This window comes from Aotus nancymaae, unplaced genomic scaffold, assembly GCF_030222135.1.
Source record: "Aotus nancymaae isolate 86718 unplaced genomic scaffold, 86718_ANA_hifiasm-v0.15.2.pri h1tg000001l, whole genome shotgun sequence".
Classification (NCBI taxonomy): domain Eukaryota; kingdom Metazoa; phylum Chordata; class Mammalia; order Primates; family Aotidae; genus Aotus; species Aotus nancymaae.
This window is the reverse complement of record NW_026988412.1, coordinates 5,477,088-5,496,583: the sequence shown is the minus strand read 5'-3', so window position 1 is coordinate 5,496,583 and position 19,496 is coordinate 5,477,088. Positions and strand designations below refer to the sequence as shown.

Sequence of the window (19,496 nt, the reverse complement as noted above, 5' to 3'; positions counted from 1 at the left end):
TGATGGGCAAACATGGAGTGAGCCTTGAGCACGTGAGTTCTTTAGAGGCCTCTACTCAGGTGCACTTTACCTGTAGGACTGGTTGGAGGGACTGCTGTGGGTGCCTGGAGCAGGGCGCTGCCTGGGACCAGCAGGCCTGGCTTTCATAGCTGGCACTGCTTATGAGCTTTGTAACCTTGAACAAATTACTTGTCATTTCCAACCTTGAGTTTGTTACATATAAAATGTGGATCAGAAAAACCAACCTCTCCCCTACCCCCAGCATAAATTGTGCAGATTAATCTCTATGTGAATGCTTATGAATGTGCTTTGGGCTCTGGAAAGCCTGATGCAAAAATAAAGCAGTTTTGCTCTTAAAAAGGAATCCTCTAGAATTTCCTCTTAGATGACACTTTTTGGTATCCTGATTTGAGTAACTGTGCGTATCTGAATGTAATGAAGCTAATGTCAGCCGATGCGAATTAGATGAACTTTGGATCCCTCTGCACAATTTGAGGTCTACAGAACAGTATGGGCAGAGGTAAAGTGAGAGGATGCTGGAGCCAGGCAGCCTAGGTTCAAATTCTGACTCCAAACTTACTAGCCATATGGTTGTATCAGTCTGTTCTCCCACTGCTGATAGAGACATACCCGAGACTGGGCCATTTAGAAAAGAAAGAGGTTTAATGCACTGACAGTTCCATGTGGCTGGGGAGGCCTCTCAACCATGGTGGAAGGCAAGGAGGAGCAACTCACGACTTACATGGATGGCAGCAGGCAAAGAGAGAGCTTGTGCAGGAAAACTCACGTTTTAAAAACCATCAGATCTCATGAGACCAATTCACTATCACAGAAACAGTGTGGGAAAAACCTGCCCCCATTATTCAGTTACCTCCCACCATGCCCCTCCCACAACACATGGTAATTATGGGAGCTACAAGATGAGATTTGGGTGGAGACACAGAGCCAAACCTCCTGGCCCCGCCCAAATCTCATGTCTTCACATTTCAAAACCTATCGTGCCTTTTCCACAGTCCCCAAATCTTTTCTTTTTCTTTTTCTTTTTTTTTTTGAGACAGAGTTTCACTCTTGTTGCCCAGGCTGGAGTGCAATGGCACAATCTTGGCTCACTGCAACCTCCACCTCCCCGGTTAAAGTGATTCTCCTGCCTCAACCTCCCAAGTAGCTGTGATTACAGGCATGCACCACCACATCTGGCTAATTTTGTATTTTTAGTAGAGACGGGGTTTCACCATATTGGTCAGGCTAGTCTCAAATTCCTGACCTCAGGTGATCCACCCACCTTGGCCTCCCAAAGTGCTGGGATTATAGATATGAGCCACCATACCTGGCCCCTCAAAGTCTTAACTCATTACAACATTAACTCAAAAGTCCACAATCTAAAGTCTCATCTGAGACAAGGCAAGTGCCTACTGCCTATGAGCCTGTAAAATCAAAAGCAAGTTAGCTACCTCCTAGATACAATGGGGGTACAGGCATTGAATAAATACAGCCATTCCAAATGGGAGAAATTGGCCAAAACAAATGGATTACATGCTTCATGCAAGTCTAAAATCCAGTGGGGCAGCCAAACCCTAAAGCTCCAAAATGATCTCCTCTGACTTCATGTCTCACATCCAGGTCATGCTGATGCAAGAGGTAGGTTCCCATTGTCTTGGGCGGCCCCACCCCTGTGGCTTTGCAGGGTACAGTCTCCCTCCCAGCTGCTTCCATGGGCTGGCATTGAGTGTCTGTGGCTTTTCCAGGTGCACGGTGCAAGTTGTTGGTAGATCTACCATTCTAGTCTGGAGGATGGTGGTCCTCTTCTCACAGCTCCACTAGGTGGTGCCCCAGTAGGGACTCTGTGTAGGGGCTGTCACTCCACATTTCCCTTCTGCACTGCCCTAGCAAAGGTTTTCCATAAGAGCCCTGCCCCTGCAGCAAACTTCTGCCTGGACATCCAGGCACTTCCACACATCCTCTGATATCTAGGCGGAGGTTCCCAAACCTCAATTCTTGACTTCTGTGCACTCACTGGCTCAACACCACATGGAGGTTGTCAAGGCTTGAGGCTTGTACCCACTGAAGCCATGGCCTGAGCTCTACAGTAGCCCTTTTCAGCCATGACTGGAGCAACTGGGATGCAGGGTACCAAGTCCCCAGGCTCCGCCCAGCATGGGAACCCTGGGCATGGCCCACGAAACCACTTTTTCCTCCTAGGCCTCAGGGCCTGTGATGGGAGGGGCTGCCATGAAGACCTCTGATGTGCCTTGGAGACATTTTTTCTATTGTCTTGGGGATTAACATTCAGCTCCTTGTTACTTATGCAGATATCTGCAGCTGGCTTGAATTTCTCCTCAGAAAATGGGGTTTTCTTTTCTATTGCATTGTCAGGCTGCAAATTTTCCAGACTTTTATGCTCTGCTTCCCTTATAAAACTGAATGCCTTTAACAGCACACAGGTTACCTCTTGAATGTTTTGCTGCTTAGAAATTTCTTCTGCAAGATACCCTAAATCATCTGTCTTAGGTTCAAAGATCCAGAGATCTCTAGGGCAGGGGCATAATGTCACCAGTGTCTTTCCTAAAACATAACAAGATTCACCTTTGCTCCAGTTCCCAACAAGTTCCTCATTTCCATCTGAGACCACCTCAGCTTCGACTTTATTGTCCATATCGTTATCAGCATTTTGGGCAAAGCCATTAAACAAGTCTCTAGGGAGTTCCAAACTTTCACACATTTTCTCATCTTCTTCTTAGTCCTCCAAACTGTTCCAATTTCTGCCTATTATCCAGTTCCAAAGTTGCTTCCACATTTTTGGGTATCTTTTCAGCAGCACCCCACTCTACTGGTACCAATTTACTGTATTAGTCCATTCTCATGCTGCTGATAAAGACATCCTCAAGACTGGGCAATTTACAAAAGAAAGCAGTTTAACGGACTTACAGTTCCACGTGGCTGGGGAGGCCTCACAATCATGGTGGAAAGCAAGAAGAAGCAAGTCATGACTTACATGAATGGCAACAGGCAAAGAGAGAGCTCGTATGGGGAAACTCCCATTTTTGAAACCATCAGATCTCGTAAGACTTATTCGCTATCATGAGAACAGCATGGGAAAGACCTGCTCCCATGATTGAATTACCTCCCACCAGGTCCCTCCTACAACGCGTGGGAATTATTGGAGATATATGACGAGACAGATTTGGGTGGAGACGCGGAGCCAAGCCATATCAATGGTCTTTGCAAGTTACTGGCCTCAGTTCCGCCTAAAAGGAAGGGATGATAATATCACTGACCTGACTGGATTGCTGTGAGGACTAGATGGAGTAATGAGCCATTCAAAATGCCTGATTGGCAGTACTCAGGGTTGAGCTGCGGTTATTATGCTTCCAAGCAGTTTATTATTAATAGAAGTAGTCTAAAATTTAAACTTAAACTTTATACTAAATTTATCTCCCTCCTCCCAGTTTGTTTTATTTAGTTTTACTTTGAGAAGCGCATTTAAAACACCTGTCTCATTACTAACGTGTAGCTTTTTGGAAGATTCTGCAGTTAGCGGCTCCAGCCCCATCTTCCTTTTTTCCTTGAAATGGTTGGCTCTATTTGAAGGTTCATGCAAAGAATTAGCAGCTCAAAAACCAATTCAACAGTTGGGTGACACGTGGTATAAAGTTAAATTGAATTACGATAAGCTTTCGCTAAATTGCACTTAACTGGTTGTTCATTTCCATTTTTCCTTTTCTTTAGCTCTCACCTGAAGTTTAATAACCTCACCTTGATTTCAACTCACGGACTCCCAGGAAAAAAACTTCTGGACACTGAACAAAGGAAGTTTTTAGCCAGCGAGTATGAATTTTATTTGTTTTTTCATTCTGAGGCCTAAATGTCCTAATCTGTGTACAGTCTATTTCATGCTAAATAGTAGATTCCAGATTGGAAAAGGAAAAGTGGTAGGGCTTTTCTCCTGGAGTTCAGACAACACTTAGGAGATACAAGTATCAGTGTGTTCACAAACCAGTGTCCAAGAGTGGTGGACTGGGACCACCAGTTTGTATCTCTAGGAAGACATCTGCCCTGTTACAAACAATTGGGGTGGAGCCTGCAGACCCAGCCAGTCCTGCCTTTGGTTTCTGAGTGACACTACAGGGCAATGGAGCTTGTTGACTACATTTGCATCTGATGGGGCACCTCACTGGGATGTGCATCCCACAGCCACCCTGGCCATTTGTACTCAGCAGCTGATCAGGCAAAGAACTTCCACGCCAGTCTGGGTGAGCTTTATTGTCTTCATCCCAATAGAATCACTATTTGACAACATCTGTTCTGGAAAATGCCATGTCTTTATCACACAGCTTTTATTCATTTTAATTTCCTGTAGCAAAACATGGGCACAAGAAATATTAGTTTCCCTGCCTCTAGAAACAAGCTCCCAATTTTTCCAATAAGGAGGAAGGAAATTGTTCCCTCCCAGGGGATTCATTTTAGATTCCATGATGAAGGGACCCTCTTGCCACTGTGAAAAAGACTGGTTTTGCCCTCAAAGAGTGAGAGAAAAACAGAACTTCTTTGCCAGCAGAACAAGGTTCATTTCCACTTAATAACTTTATCAGACTATAAACTTTCTTTTTGAAGGATGTCATTATACTACAAAAAAGGGCATGGGTTTGAACCAGGAGGGTGTGAATTCAGATCCTGCCTGTGCCACTAAGGGCCTGGGCAAGGAATTTCATTTCTCTGAGCTTTGCTTTTTTTTTTTTTTTTTGATGATGAGCAATACATGAGAAGCCAAGCTTGCTGGATTTTTTGTTAACATTAACATAACACCAACTTCTGGCCAAGAACACATTCCCTCCATTTCCTTCTTTCTAAATTACGTGATTCCCAGGAAATGTTGGTTTTATTGACAAATGTCTTAAGAGGAGCTTAATTCCATCAGCATAGTGTAAGTTTCCCTCAATCCCATGCTGGGTGTATTTGAGGAGAGAACAGCTACTGAGGGGGCTTTCTGCAGGTGTGATGCAGCCTGGCAGACTGAGTGGGTGGAGGCCACTGGTGTCCCTGCTGCTGTCCCTGCCTCCACATTCTCAGCACAGACGCCAGAGCAAGGTTGCAGAAAGGTGGCTCAGGTCATCTCACCCCCTCATAGCCCAGAACTGCACTGTCCAATGTGGTGGCCACTAGTCACATGTGTGGCTATTTAAATTTAAATTATTAAAATTAAATGAGATGAAAACATCAGCTCCTCAGTCACATTAGCCACATGTAGCCAGTGGCTACCATATTGGATAAAACAGATAAGAACATTTTCATCATTGTAGAAAATGCTGTGATGCTCCAGCCTAAACTCTGTCTCTGTCTACTTATTTCTCCAGCCTTACCTTTTATGACTTTTGCCCTTTTTCTCCCCATTTGAGCCATACTGGTCTCCTTGATGTTCCCCAGATACAACAGGGACGTCCCCACCTTGAGGTCTCTGCTTTTCTCTCTTAAATTTCACGTTTTCTGTGAGGTCTACTCAACACCCCTTTCATTTGCAGCTAATACCCTGACACACTCCAGTCCCTCATACTTGGCTCTGTTCTTTTCATGCTACTTAAATCCTCTTAAATATTGTATTATTTGCCTTTTGAAATTACGTTTATTCTTTATATTTATATTAAGAGTCCTTCAACTATAATATAAACTCTACAAGGGGAGAAATTTTTGCCTTTTTATTCATTGAGTCATTGCTGTATACTCAATATCTGGGACAGTCCTTGGCACACAACAGATACCCAGTAAATAATGTGGAACAGATGAAAGTTACCTCCAGAAATACCTGCAAAAGTCCTCTCAAGCAAGTATTAGGGACTAAATAACACAGTCAGACCCCTTTGCATGGGTAACTGCATGTCATCTTGTTTCTTAGAAACCACATATTTCAATAAGATTGAACCATAGATAGGCTATGCCTTTCAAATAGTCCTCATAACCCCAATAAAGGAAATTATCTCTGATCATGGAGTTTCAAAATAACAGGTGCAAATGACATTCATAAATTTAGTAATTTAAATCCCTGATTCCAAATACTAATTTTGAACTTGTCGTTAACCAGTGCTTTAATTTATTATTGTTAGGATTTTTTGAACCGTTTCTGTCTTCTTTCCCCTGCCCTGACCAGCCTCTAGTGGAGGTGCTAATGGCATGTCTGGGATGCAGCCGAAAGGAAGGCGGTGGGAGAGGAGGAGGAACAGGAAGCAGGAGAAACCCACTAATTGGAAAATCAGCACTGATTAATTGAAAGTTAATTGTGATAGTCCGTCTTCTAGGAGTGTCACAATTAATCCTTTATTTGAACTTCTAGGGTTCCTTCCAGCTCGGAAGAGTCATGACTTCATGAGGTGGAGGTCTCCACTGACTCATCTGTGGCCCCCAGAGCTTGCTTCTAATTGCACACCTGGAGCTTTGGGCTAAGGCTTCTGACCCAAGCTTGGGGCTCTATAACCTAGAGCAAACTATTCATCTATGACCTTTTCCAGAAATTTCCCATCCTGCACTTTTTCTTTTTTTTCTCCTTCTTATCATCTGTCTTCAGAACTTCCTGTGAAGACAGTCTTTCACATTAGTTTTGAGTCACGGTCAAGCTCACTGGAGAAACACGGAGTTTCACTGATGTGCCTTCTTTGGTTCCTTCTCTCTTTTCTGGCGAAGCCTCGTGGAGGCATTTCTCTTATCACCAAGCCATGAGTCAGGCCCTGCTATGTTAGAATATTAAAGCTTATTTATTCTACTTAAAAAATAATTTTGGAAAAATATCACAGTCTTCAATATATAGTTTCACTCACCTGGTGAGGAAATTAAGGAAGGTCCAGAATAGTTAGTAATATCTAGAATGGGTAGAAGTCACTTGCACAATGATATTTTAAACTGAGTGGCCAGATTTGATATCCCACACCTGTAATCCCAGCACCTTGGGAGGCCAAGGCAAGAAGATCACTTGTGCCCAGGAGTTGAAGACCAGCCTGGGCAATGTAGGGAGAGTCCCATTTCTATAAAAAATTTTAAAATTAGCCAGATATGGTAGCTTACACCTATGGTCCCAGCTGCTCGGGAGCCTGAGGTGGGAGGATAGCATGGGCCCTGGAGGTTGAGGCTACAGTGAGCCATGATTGCACCACTGTGCTCTAGGCTGGGTGACAGAGCGAGATTTTGTCTCAAATAAGTAAATAAAATCATTCAGTGTAGGAGCATATTGTAACAGCAATCACCCCACATTCTTCAACACTGCCTTTTGTGACTTAATAAAGTTTCCTAAAAATCAGTGGTCTGCACTGCCATTCCAACTGGACAGAGCTTCACATTTTAACTCTGAAATATGCATTCTGACGTGATCAATGCTACTGTCCAACTGTCATTAAAAATATCATTGTCTTCACCTTCCACAAATTTCCTCTGAGAGCCTTTATCTTTGGGCACAGCCTCATAAAACAAATCCCTGTGCACTAACTGTATTTAATTTTTCCTCATCATGGTTGGCTTACAGTAGGGATCTGAAGCAGATCAGAACAAGCTTTTGTGGGTCTCTCACGAATGTGGGAAGCCATGACATTTCCTGTGTTCCTATAAAGCTAGCAAAATGGTTTTTCACAAGAAAGTTTCATCTCAGTATCCATTATTTTCCTGTGATAGGCCAGTCCCCGATTTTCTTTTCTTCTTAAGAAGAAATTTTCTTGTTTTTAAGTTGTTTCATAGAGCCCTTTCACAGGTCCTGTAACGGGGTCTAATATGCCCCCATGACTAGAATTCTCTTTGTGTGGTAAGACCAGGCTTTTGTGCAGATCAAAGAGAAGAAATGTTCTCTCATTACCACTTCAGAATCTTGTTTGCCACCAGGAGGGTAAACCGGATTCTGTCTCATTAATATTATTTAGAATAATACTCTTCACATATGCATCCTGCTTAACAAAGCAGCCTGTCTCATGTTCTCACAGTCACTTCTTACAGCGGTCAGCAGTGGAGGAACGTAGGTAGGGCTCATTATCCTGTGTTGAGAGGTGAGGAAACTGAAGGATAGCGGGGGGATGCCGAGTCCAGGCTTGTTGGCAAAAGAGCAGGGACACAGACCATGGCACGGTTCTTTTTGAAGAGGACCATGCTGCCAGGCATAAAAGTGGCACGCGTCTCTAGTCCAAGCTACTCGGGAGGCTGAGGCAGGAGGATCGCTTGAGCCCAGGAGTTCGAGACCAGCCTGGTCAACATAGCGATATCCTGTCTCTAAAAATAAATAAATGGAGAGATGAATGAATAAAAATTTTAATGTTTTTATGTTAAGAGAAAAAGGAAGAAAAGAATCGTGCAGTCTAAATTTAAAAGAAGCACTTATTGTCCTATTACCTTAGACTCTCGGTATTCAGAACAGAATCACTAAAAGCTAGTTTACATAAGGTCGATCCTTTCAGAGAATTCCGGAAACAACCCTCACAAAACTCTTTAAATAAACCCAAAGCCACAAGAAACCCACTCTTACCACATTACATGAGAGCACGCAAACTCCAACATATCCCAGAAAAAGTAGGTACATGCAGCCGCAGCACTCTGAAGCCTCAGCACGAATACCGGCCCTGGACCTGCTGGCAGTGGAAGTCTCTGTTCCTGGAAATTCACCTCTGCTCTGCACAGTGAACCCCAAAGTCTCCAGGGAGACTTGCTGCGAACGGAGCTCCCTAATTGCCATCTTCTTTAAGTAAATTGCGTTTTGTTGTTTTGGCAGGAAGCCATACGCTAATTCTCAGAATGAGTCTTTATTGAAAAGTATTAGCGACTAGGAAGGGTTTTCGGTATTCAAGGATTCTGACCCCTGGCTTTGGGAATCCTCAACAATGTTACTTTCTTCCTTCTCATTCCCTTTGAGGCTATGGTCATACGACAATTTAACAGCTAAAGTGAATTTATAACCACCATGAAATAGAAGCAGAAGAAAGATATAATAGTGATTTCTCTCTCTCTCTCACACACACACACACACACACACACACACACACACACACACTCCCAGTTGTGGGCTGACCTAAGCCAGGTGGAACAATTTAGCTTTAATGGGAAGATGTCAATTTGTGACTAAGTGTTTCATAACGAAAAATCTCCCAGTATCAGTCCTGGTAAACTCACAGCAAGAGCAGACTCAGCCCACTAGGGGACTTGAACCAGCTCACCAGATGTCTAATTAATGCCCGCTGTCAGCTGCTCAAATGTCACTTATGGAGCGTCTCTCTTTGCAGCCACTGTTATAATGATAAAGATTATGCACTGATGTCACTGTGCTCCTGGGTTAATGTCGTGGTGGGCAGAATGACCGGCATAGACCGAGCAACCAAGCACGTTGTGCTTTCCACGGATGAGATCGTGCTCTATGACCACCTCATCCTCTGCACCGGGCAGCAGTACCAGGTAAGGCCTGGCACAGGGGGCACAAGGCACGTGTCTGGAGAGCTCCATGAGAGCCATGCATATGTTTACTGGGGCACACGCTGTCTGGGTAAAGAGCATCCCTCTGCCTAGACAGCTGCTGCTCTAAATTCATAAAAGCGCCCTTCAGGGCCCGCACACATAACCAGAATTGTGTCCACAAACCCTCCCAGAAACCCATTCCAAGAAAAACATTCTGCTCAAGGATGAAAATCACAGTAAGTTGGAGAAATGTCATTCTTTAAGCTGTTGTCCAAAAGTTTAACACTTACTGCTCGCCCTCGCAGAATCCAGACACAAGCAGGCATGCATTTGCGGTAAATTAATTTATGCCTCCAAGAGGCTAACATTTGACTGTGGCAATGGGCTCTCGCAAAAGTATTTCAAACATGTGCACCTGCTGTCAACCCTTATTTTATTTTGTCTCTCAGTTATGAAAATAGGAAATCTGATTGATTGGTTTCCCAGTGTCCATGCTCTCCTTTTGGTCAGACTCTCCAGCCACATTTGAATAAAGCATTGCTGGGTATGTTGAAGCTGTTCAATGTCTTAGGGCAGCAGATTTTAATATTCCACTTTGTAATATGCATGAGTGTTTCATGTAGCGTACAGCAGTAAGGTGTTTCTCCAGTGAAAGGAGGCTTATTCTGTAACTCAAGGATGAGGTCCTAGACAAGTTTGTCAAGCCCATGGCCCATAGGCCCAAGGTGGCTTTGAATGTGGCTCAACACAAATTTGTAAACTTTCTTGAAACATCATGATTTTTTTTTTTGCATTTTTTTCTTCAGCCCATCAGCTGTCTTTAGTGTTTGTATATTTTATGTGTGGTTCAAGACAATTCTGCTTCTTCCAGTGTGGCCCAGGGAAGCCAAAAGATTGGACACCCTATATTAGACCATCTTGTGAACAGTTGTGGATTTGCCGTGGGCCTGTGTAGGACAGTTTCCCTGACATTGCCAAGCACGGAGGAGGCAGCCCATGAAGGAGACAGGGTGTTGTCACAGAGTGCGCTCCACAGCTCTTAGAATCACTTATCCTCTATTTTTCTGCTTTGGCTGCACGTTGAAATGACCTGAGGTGCTTTGAAAACACATCCATGCCTAGGCTCCGCCCCCAGAGATTGGGTTCTCTGGGTTCATCCTATTCTAGGGGAACCCCAGTCGTCAGTATTTTTTAAGTGTCCCACATGCTTCTAAGCTAAAGCTGAGAACCACAAGCTTGCACTCTCTTGACTAAGAATTCCTCATCTACACCTTAGAATAGCACTTCTCAAACTGTGCTGTGCACACAAATACCCTGTGCATCTTGTTAAAATGCAGATTAGGAGCAGGAGGTCTTGGGATGGGGAGCCTGAGACACTATATTTTCTTTTCCTTTCTTTACTTTTCTTTTTTTCTTCCTTCCTTCCTTTTATTTCCCTCCCTCCCTCCCCCTCCCTTCCTTCCTTCCTGCCTCCCTCCCTCACTCACTCACTCCCTCTCTCCCTTCCTTCTTTCCTTTCTTGTACTTTTAATTGCATTTGTTGTGTGTCGAATTTATTCCTGTGCCGTATGTTTCTGTTTCTTCCGTTTCTTACAAAGAAGCTATCTTCTTCTGTGCAGCCTCTTCTGGTTTAGGAATGATTTGTTCCTTTTCAATACGGTTCATCTCATTGTAGCAGGCAGCGCTCACACGTGGGCTAAGCTGACCCTGAGCTCTGTGAGTCTGGCCGCACGTTTCGGGTGCTTTGTTCACCTGGCTATGCTCAATGACCAGAGAATCTACGTGTAAACCCTTATGTTCAGCATAGCTCTCTGCATGTTTAAGCATGTGGAGCAAGTGTTCAGCACTCTTTTTGGGCCACTGACCCTGTGTCCAGTCCCACTGTTTGGCCTGGACGCACCTGTCAACTCCACCCTGGAAATGTCAGAATGGTGCACATCGTCTCTGTAAACGTGACATCTTTCAGATACTGGGTGCATAATCTTGATGGCCTGGGCAGTTTCACAGGTGTTCTTCAGTGAGCATGAAGATTTGAACCTCTTGATTTGCATGATTTTGTGGCATTTTCTGGGTCTAGTGAATAGTGACCCATTTTCACAGAATAAGCCAGGCCACTTAGGGAAGAGGTAGACGCCACATTTCTAACATGCTCCCAGGTGAGGCTGATGCCGCTGGTGAATAAAAACCTCTGAGTAGCTTAGATCAACCCCTGAAGAATCTCTCTCCTCCATTCCCCTCCCAACCCCCCTCCCCATCCTTCCCCTCTTTTCCTCTCCCCTCCCCTCCCCTTTCCTCTCTCCCCTCACCTCCTCTCTCCTCCTCTCTCCTCCCTTCCCTCTCCTCTCCTCTCCTCTCCCCTCTGCCTCTCTCCTCCCTTCCCTCTCCTCTCCTCTCCTCCCCTCTCCTCCTCTCTCCTCCCTTCCCTCTCCTCTCCTCCCCTCTCCTCCTCTCTTCTCCCTTCCCTCTCCTCTCCTCCCCTCGTCTCCTCCCCTCTCCTCCCCTCGTCTCATCCCCTCTCCTCTCCTCTCTCTCCATTCTCAAAGGGTAGAAAAGGATATGTTTATGGTTAAAGGATAAACATTTACTGCAGAGATACTTGGTTTTGATATTTAAGTATTCCTATTACTTTTTAAAACATTAAACCAGACAGAAAAACACATGCACCCCCTTAGCTTGTCTCCCTGTCACCTGCCTGCCAGGTTCCAGCTGCTGCCACGACTGCGTACTTTGGAAACTGAGTGGAAGACCCAGCCAGCTGCCCAGAGCCTCGGGCATCTGCCCATGTGTGCCCAGCTGCCCCTGCAGCTTTAGTCTGTGGCACATTAAGCTCTTGCCCTTTTTACAACAGAAAAAAAATGAAATGAAGAAGTGATAAAGGGAGTTCCAATTTAATTTTTCCAGAAGGACATAAAATCCAAGTACATAGAGTGATACAGAAAGGGCAGCTGAATTCAGCGGGGCTTTTCTCCCTCGCCCCCACCATTCTCTTCAACTGTCTCTTGATTTTGTCCCAATTGTGTGATTTTTCTACAAAACAAAATAATGAAAACAGAGCTTAAAACCAAAGTAAAAAAAAAAAACCGTTATAAAATGTAATTACAAACTTCAACCTCTAATCAGACCTTTTAAATGCCACGCCTCACTCTAAACTGTTTTGTAATGTTTTTAATATCCAATGCACCTCACTATTTTTAATTAGAAAATCCATGCACAAGGTAAAATATTATATTGCACTTCAGGGCTGAGCGTGAGGAGAGCTGGTCTCTCTCCCAGCCCACTCCCCCTCCCAGCCGTCTTTCCAGAGGCAACCAGTTTGAAGCATTTCTGTTCTTAGTTTTCCATTGACCACCCACACAAGTCCAAACACAGTAAAATGTTTATAGAATGGTTTTCCTTGCTCTGTCAACCTCTGACATTATCTACAACCTTGCCATTTTCGAAGATGAAGATTTAGCTGGCTCACTTTCCGGACTCCCTAACCCCTTCCCCACCCCTCCAGTCAATGTTGATCATTTTTGTTAGTAAACACACCCTGGTTTTGAAAACGCCTCTGAGATCCCAGAGCCACTCTCTGTGACTCATGGACAGTTATGGAGCAGCAGAGAGACGCCCGTCCCATGCCTGGATTTTAGGAGCCTAATAAAGAGGAAGAACAAAAATTTATCAGCTCAAAGTCAAATCAGTTTGGTGTTGAGCATGAAAAAACTGTGGCATGGACTGTTCATGGATGGGGGGTCACTAGCAGCTGACAAGCGGGCAGATACTTCCAAGCAAGCGAAAAAAAGAGCTGGGACTGCAGTACACAGAGACTTGATGTGGGTCAGTGATGTGACATCGTCTCCAAAGGGGTTAATCATGTCTTAGACTGGGTCAGCCATAGTGTGGCATCCACAATGGCACAGCACAGGTGAGAGCCTGCCATGCACTGGGGCGAGGAAAGAGCCATCTACACCAGTACTGTACCTCCCTGTAAGAGACCTGAGAAAGACGCTCCCCCATGTCATTTGACAGCAGCTACTATAAAGAGCTCTCACTCTGAGAGTGATTACAGAGGAAAATAAAAGCATGCAGTCAACGAAAAGTGGCTGTTTGAAAAATGGCTGCAAATTCTTTGATGCCTCTTTCATCCAAGAGGTAGAGTCTATGTCTCCTCTCCTTGAATCTGGGCAGCCTTCTGGTGGCCTTGGTCAACAAAGTGCAAAGGACGTGACATGATGTGACTTCTGAGGCCAAGTCACAGAGGCCATGCACTGCCTCCTGGATTGTAGCAGCTGTTTCTCCTGGAGTCCCGGGGTGCCACGTGAGAAGTTCTGATGGCCTGGGGTTGTCATGCTGGAGATGCCATAGGTGAGCTCTCTGCCTCACAGTCCCTGCTGATCCCAGGCTCTCAGCCAACCTTGCAGGGCACCGGACATGTGAGTGAAACAATCTCAGATTCTCCAGATCAGTCTATCTTCCAACTGAAGGTTGCCAAGTGACTTCTGTCCACAGCACACAGAATTTAAAAAATTGCCCATCCAAACGCTACCCAAATTTCTGACCAACAAAATCATGGAAAGTTAAGAAAGTGGTTGGTGTTTAAGCTACTAAGTTTTGGTGTGAGTTTGTTGAACAGCAAAGGACATCTAGAACAAAAAGGTAACACAATAAGAGAAAGAGAACAATACAGTATTTGGAAAAATCAGAGGAAGAACATACTTTTGAAAATGTTAAAAAAAATGCAGGCTACATACACACACACACACACACACACACACACACACACACACACACACTGCAGGCAACTATTACCATCCTCAATACAATTTGATCATCTGACCTCTGAAATGGGAGCTGAAGCCATAGAAAGAGCAGAGGCAAAGCTGAGAAGGCCACAGATGAAAAGGGTGATGCGTGAATAAGAAATAATTAAAATGAAATCCCCATTAGAGACAGAACTGCTGCTAAACAGTGAGTGATGCTGAAGACAAAGCACCCCTGGAGGGCAGAGGCAGAAGACAAAGGTGGATTCCTGGTTCAGGAGAAGACAGAGTCTGATAGGCACAGAGGCAGCATAGAAATAACTGGTTTTCCTGAAGAAGAGACTCAAAGGAATAGAGACAATAATTAAAGATATTCTAGAAGAAAACATTTTTTACCTGAAAAACATATGGTCCAGCTGACCACATTCTAGACAAAATCAAAGAAAAACTTTCTCAGTTATGTTCTGACAGAATTTCAATTCTTTCTTATTTACGAATCTCCCTTTTTGTCTGTCCCTGTGGCCTTCTTAGCTTAGTCTCTGCTCTTCCAATGCTTCAGCTGCCATTTCAGGGGCTGGGTGATTAAACTGCATTGAGGATGATAAATAGTTTTCCATATAATGGCAGGAAAAAAAAAAAGAACAAACTTCAAAAGAAAAATATTACAACATTTCCCCCTAAAAAAGAAAAAAAATAAAACAGATATCAAAATTGTTCCTCCAGTGTTAAATAGCAAAAGAAAATGAAACTAACCCCGCAGAATTTCAGTGAAAATGTGGTGATTCAGTAATTATATGACCACCTAAATCTGTCATATTTGAAAATAGCAGATAGCCATTCTTTTATATACAGGGCCATGTATATATCTTCCATGTTCTTTGCCTAATGTGCACTCAAAATAATTGAGATAGAAAATAAAATTTAGAACTTTGGCCAGGTGTGGTGGCTCACATCTGTAATCCCAGCACTTTGGGAGGCCAAGGTCGGTGGATTGTTTGAGGTCAGGAGTTTGAGACTAGCCTGGCCAACATGGTGAAACCCCATCTCTACTAAAAATATGAAAATGAGCCAGCCATCATGGCAGGGTCCTGTAATCCCAGCTATTCAGCAGGCTGAGGCAAGAGAATTGCTTGAACCCAGGAGGTGGGGTTGCAGTGAGCTGAGATTGTGCCATTGCACTCCAGCCTGGGTGACAGAGTGAGACTCCATCTCAAAAAACAAAGGAAAATTTAGAACTTCATAATAGTATAAAAGGACAGATGGCAAGCACCACAAACAATTTAAAAATGTAATCTAAATAATTTTTGTAAATCTGAGAATAAATGCAAAAATAGAAAGTGACTTTTAAGCTAAATTAATCTAATAAAGACCAAGAAGTTGTTGAAAATTGGCAGGGAGGTGGCAAGGGAGGAATATGCATTGTCTTAAGTGGAGAAACCCAAGAGTGCTATTTCAGTGTTGACCCTTGTATTCAGAAGAAATGAGATTAAATAATCCTTTGAAATATCATGAAGAAATTCACCTTGCCAACGCTGCAGAAGATACAAGCAGAGAAAACAAAGGAAAACAGCCACAATGGTTAAAAGTGAAGGTGTTAATCAGAATGACATAAGGAAAAAAATACAGTGATAGTGGTGAACAGTCAGGGGTGGATTAGGGGTAGGGCTTCAAACCACTGTCTCACAAGAACCTAGACTCTGCTTTACACTTAATTCAAAATATAGGAGAAACACCAGATCAAAGGGCAGCAAATGTTTAAAAATAAGAAGATGATTCAAAGTGCAGCAGCAAAAGACTATCAGGCAAATTTCACACAGCTGTTAGAAAAAGCAACAGTATTCACACTCAAGAAAGTGAATTGGAGAAAGAAAAGCATTAATCCTGACCAAAGGTAAAAACCATGATGAGAATATAGAAGTCGCGAGACAGACACGTGGTAGTGGATGGAACTCTTACCGTTAACTCTGATGTCACTGCCATTTGCGTCCCCATGTTGTAGGTGAGAGAACCGAGGTACCGTGAAGCTTAGGTAGTTTGCCCAAGGCACTTAACAGGGAGGTGATAGTCTAGGGTCCAAACTCAGGTGGTCTGGCCCTGGACCAACCACTGTCTCTGTTTGGTTCTCTTTCCCTCTACTTTCCCTTTCTTGTTTCTTCCCTTTATCTCTCGTTGATATGGTACAGGGCTTCTGCTTGATGGCTTTTAAAAGTCATTACCACAGAGATTCTAGAGCTTAGTTTTTATAGCTAGAGTCAAATAAGCAGTTCAAAAAGAAAAAGTTTATTTCTTTCTCTCATTAAAAATATCTGGAGAAAAGCAACCCAGGCCGGGTAAGTGCCTCTCTGATGTCATCAGAAACCCAGGCCCTTCCATCTTTTTTTTTTTTTTTTTTTTTGAGACAGGTTCTGACTCCTGTCTCCCCAGGCTGGAATGCAGTGGCATAATCACAGCTCACTACAACCTTGACCTCCTGGGCTCAGGTGATTCTCCTACTTCAGCCTCCCGAGTAGCTGGGACTACACGGGTGCATGCCACCACACCCAGCTTTTTTTTTTTTTTAATTTTTAGTAGAGATGAGGTGTCCCATGTTTCCCAGGCTAGTCTCAAACCCCTAGGCTCAAGGGATCTGCCTGCCTCAGCCTCCCAAAGTACCGGGATTATGGGCATGAGCCACCATGCCTGCCTCCCTTTCTATTTTTAATGTGTGGTTTCCATGCTCAGCATCTCAAGATGGCTACTGTGGTTCCAGTCATTCCATTTGCAAGAAGCAAGATAGAGGAAGGACTAGAGCTCGATGACTTTTCTCATTGCCTCATCCAAGGACTCCTGCTTGTATCTCTTGACCACCTCTTAGGTCATGAGTTCAGAAATGCAGTTTTCAGCTGAGCATATTTCCCAAGAATCTGTTACTAAGAAAGAAAGGAAGACAGAATACTGGGTAGGCAGCCAGCAGTCCTAGCCACCACGAGTTATTGCTGAGTGATGCTGGCACTGTGCACTCGCAAATCAGTGTGGTTGAAAAGTTATCTGCTGCTCTCCACTCAAAAGTTAGTGGCACTTTAGTTTGTGACAGAGAACCCTCAGTTTGGATAGCCAGTCCTCGTGGCACTTCATTCAATATACCCAAGCCCTTGTGTTCAAGACTATTCTCTCCCTTGCCTTTTTCCTTTTCAGGGCTGGTGACTTCTCTTGACCTATAGGAGTGTCTGGGTGTAAGAAACTCTTGGTAGCTTCTTCTAAATGTCTGCCTACAAACTCCTCTTAATGTTAAAATCTGCTGTTCACTGAAAGAAAACAGTATGTGACGAACCTTTCAGAAAAGAAGCTTCTTTTTGCTTTTCAGGACTGGATAGCTCTGTGGCCCCATAGGCACATATGGAAGAAGGAAACTTCTTGTACTGGCTTCTTCCCAATGTCTCTATACAAATTCTTTTTCTGCTAAAAACTTCCATTCAATTAAAGAACACAGTAAATGATGAACTGGTCACAAAGTAAGTGTCGTTTTCCATAGATCACATTCTAATGTATCCAGTTCTCCTAAACTCTGTGCAGACAAATTTATTTGGCTTTGGAATTTATAATTCTAGCTTCAGTTTTGCCCACTTTGTGAAAATGCCATAACCCCATTAGGTTTTCTTTAATTGCCCTTATTCTTTATAGTAGAGAAGTGTGCAAAAACAACTACACACTTAAGTGCACACAAGAATTATGTGGATTATCAGACTGCAAATACATTCAAGATTGTAGTGAGCTATTTTCAATTTGGACCTTATTCCTTTTTCTCCAGTTCCTTTTATTTTTTGCCTAAACACCCACTATTTGGAATGATAACTCATTGCCACTTTCTGCCAAGGCTTTTCTGTGATTTGTTAAATCATGACTTATTAAATTGATGTAATGCTACCCAAACTTTATTTTCTTTTATGCTACAACACACCTTGTAGTTCCAGTGAGGTTTCAAAACCCTGAAGCACAGTATTCGGTATTGTGCATGTCAAACCTTTTGCCAAAGCCTTCAGCGGGCTGCTTTATAATGACTATGAATATAATGCTAATAACATTTCAGTGAGGTATTGCTAAACAAGTTATATTACTAATAAGAAAACTTTTCCTCCACAATTTTGGTTACAGTAAATGACCACTATTTATTGAGTTGTTCCTTTCTGCTAAATATAATATCACTGCAACCTCTTAATGAAGAGAATTCTCTCTCCATCCAGCTTTAAACATTGGTTCTGTTTTGCTCTGTTTTATTTTAATTTAATTTAGTTTGAAATTGCATTAAATACATCATGGCAGTGTACTAAGGTTTTACAGTTTCTGTTGAGGAAGTCTATAACCAAAAGTTTCCTGTCAGCTGGAGTTTAGTCAAGCCCCATGCAGCCAGAATTTGCCTGCTTGTCAAAGGAGAAAGAACTCTCTGCCCCAATATCCATCTGGACTGCAAGTGAACTTATTGCCTGCCATAGCTCTAAGATTATTCATGCCTCACAGCCCTGAGGTCTTAGACCCTGAATGCAGCAGGCCGATCGGTATTGGTCTTCCACCAAAGGCCTCAGCCTGCCTCTAAGCTGCCCCTCTGCCTGCTCCCTTTTCCTCCTCATAATCTCCAGCTGGCAGCCAATTAAAAATCAGAGGGACCAAGTGGTGGCCCATTTGGGGAAACTCAGGTCACTATTCTGTTTTATTTGGTTTTTGCAATGACACTTCTTTGTCTGATTTTAATTTGAACCAATATAATAAAAAATCAGGAGTCTACATGAAAACCCAAGGACCTGGCATTTCTTGGGAAGTCACAGCTGGCCATACTGGATCCATACTCTATGTTGGCAGCAACTAGATGGAGCTGAGTCATGGCTGAACTCTCTGGCCCGAGCATGGACCCTCCAGTTTGCCACAGTATCCTTGACACAGAAGATGTGTATCAGCCATCATCCTTTATTGAGTTTTTACTGTTACTTTCCTTACCGTAGAGGAAAGTTTCATCTACGTCAAAAATTAGAGAAAGATGGAGGGGAATAAAGAGAAGAAGAATATTTCTCTGGCAAGATAAGAAATAATTCCATACTTTTCATAACTAAATAATAACCTATTTCCTTTCTTTTCTTTACTGCTTAGCCCCTCTCTACCCTTGAATTTCAACCCCAGATATAATTGTTTCTGCGGCAGATTATTTTGCCAAAAATGGCCACCACATCCAATTCAGTTACATGTCCTCTTCCAGAGCCTTGCCCCTTCTACTTGAAGAGATGGAGTCTCTTCCCCTAATCCTAGGCAGGCTTTTATGGCTGCTTTCACGAATCAAATATGATAGAAGAGACACTGCTCAACTTCCAAGACTAGGTCAGA

The 19,496-nt window shown here is 43.4% G+C and overlaps 1 protein-coding gene across 2 annotated transcripts in view; it reads left to right on the top strand.

Moving 5' to 3' along the window:
* The window catches only part of CFAP61 (cilia and flagella associated protein 61), a 298,775-nt gene that overhangs the window by 186,508 nt on the left and 92,771 nt on the right, over positions 1-19,496 (top strand). For both annotated transcript variants that reach the window (XM_064375353.1, XM_064375325.1), the window contains exons 18-19: positions 3,727-3,825; positions 9,237-9,405. In XM_064375353.1, coding sequence (XP_064231423.1) covers positions 3,727-3,825; positions 9,237-9,405 — 268 coding nt within the window. The remainder of the gene's footprint in view (positions 1-3,726; positions 3,826-9,236; positions 9,406-19,496) is intronic.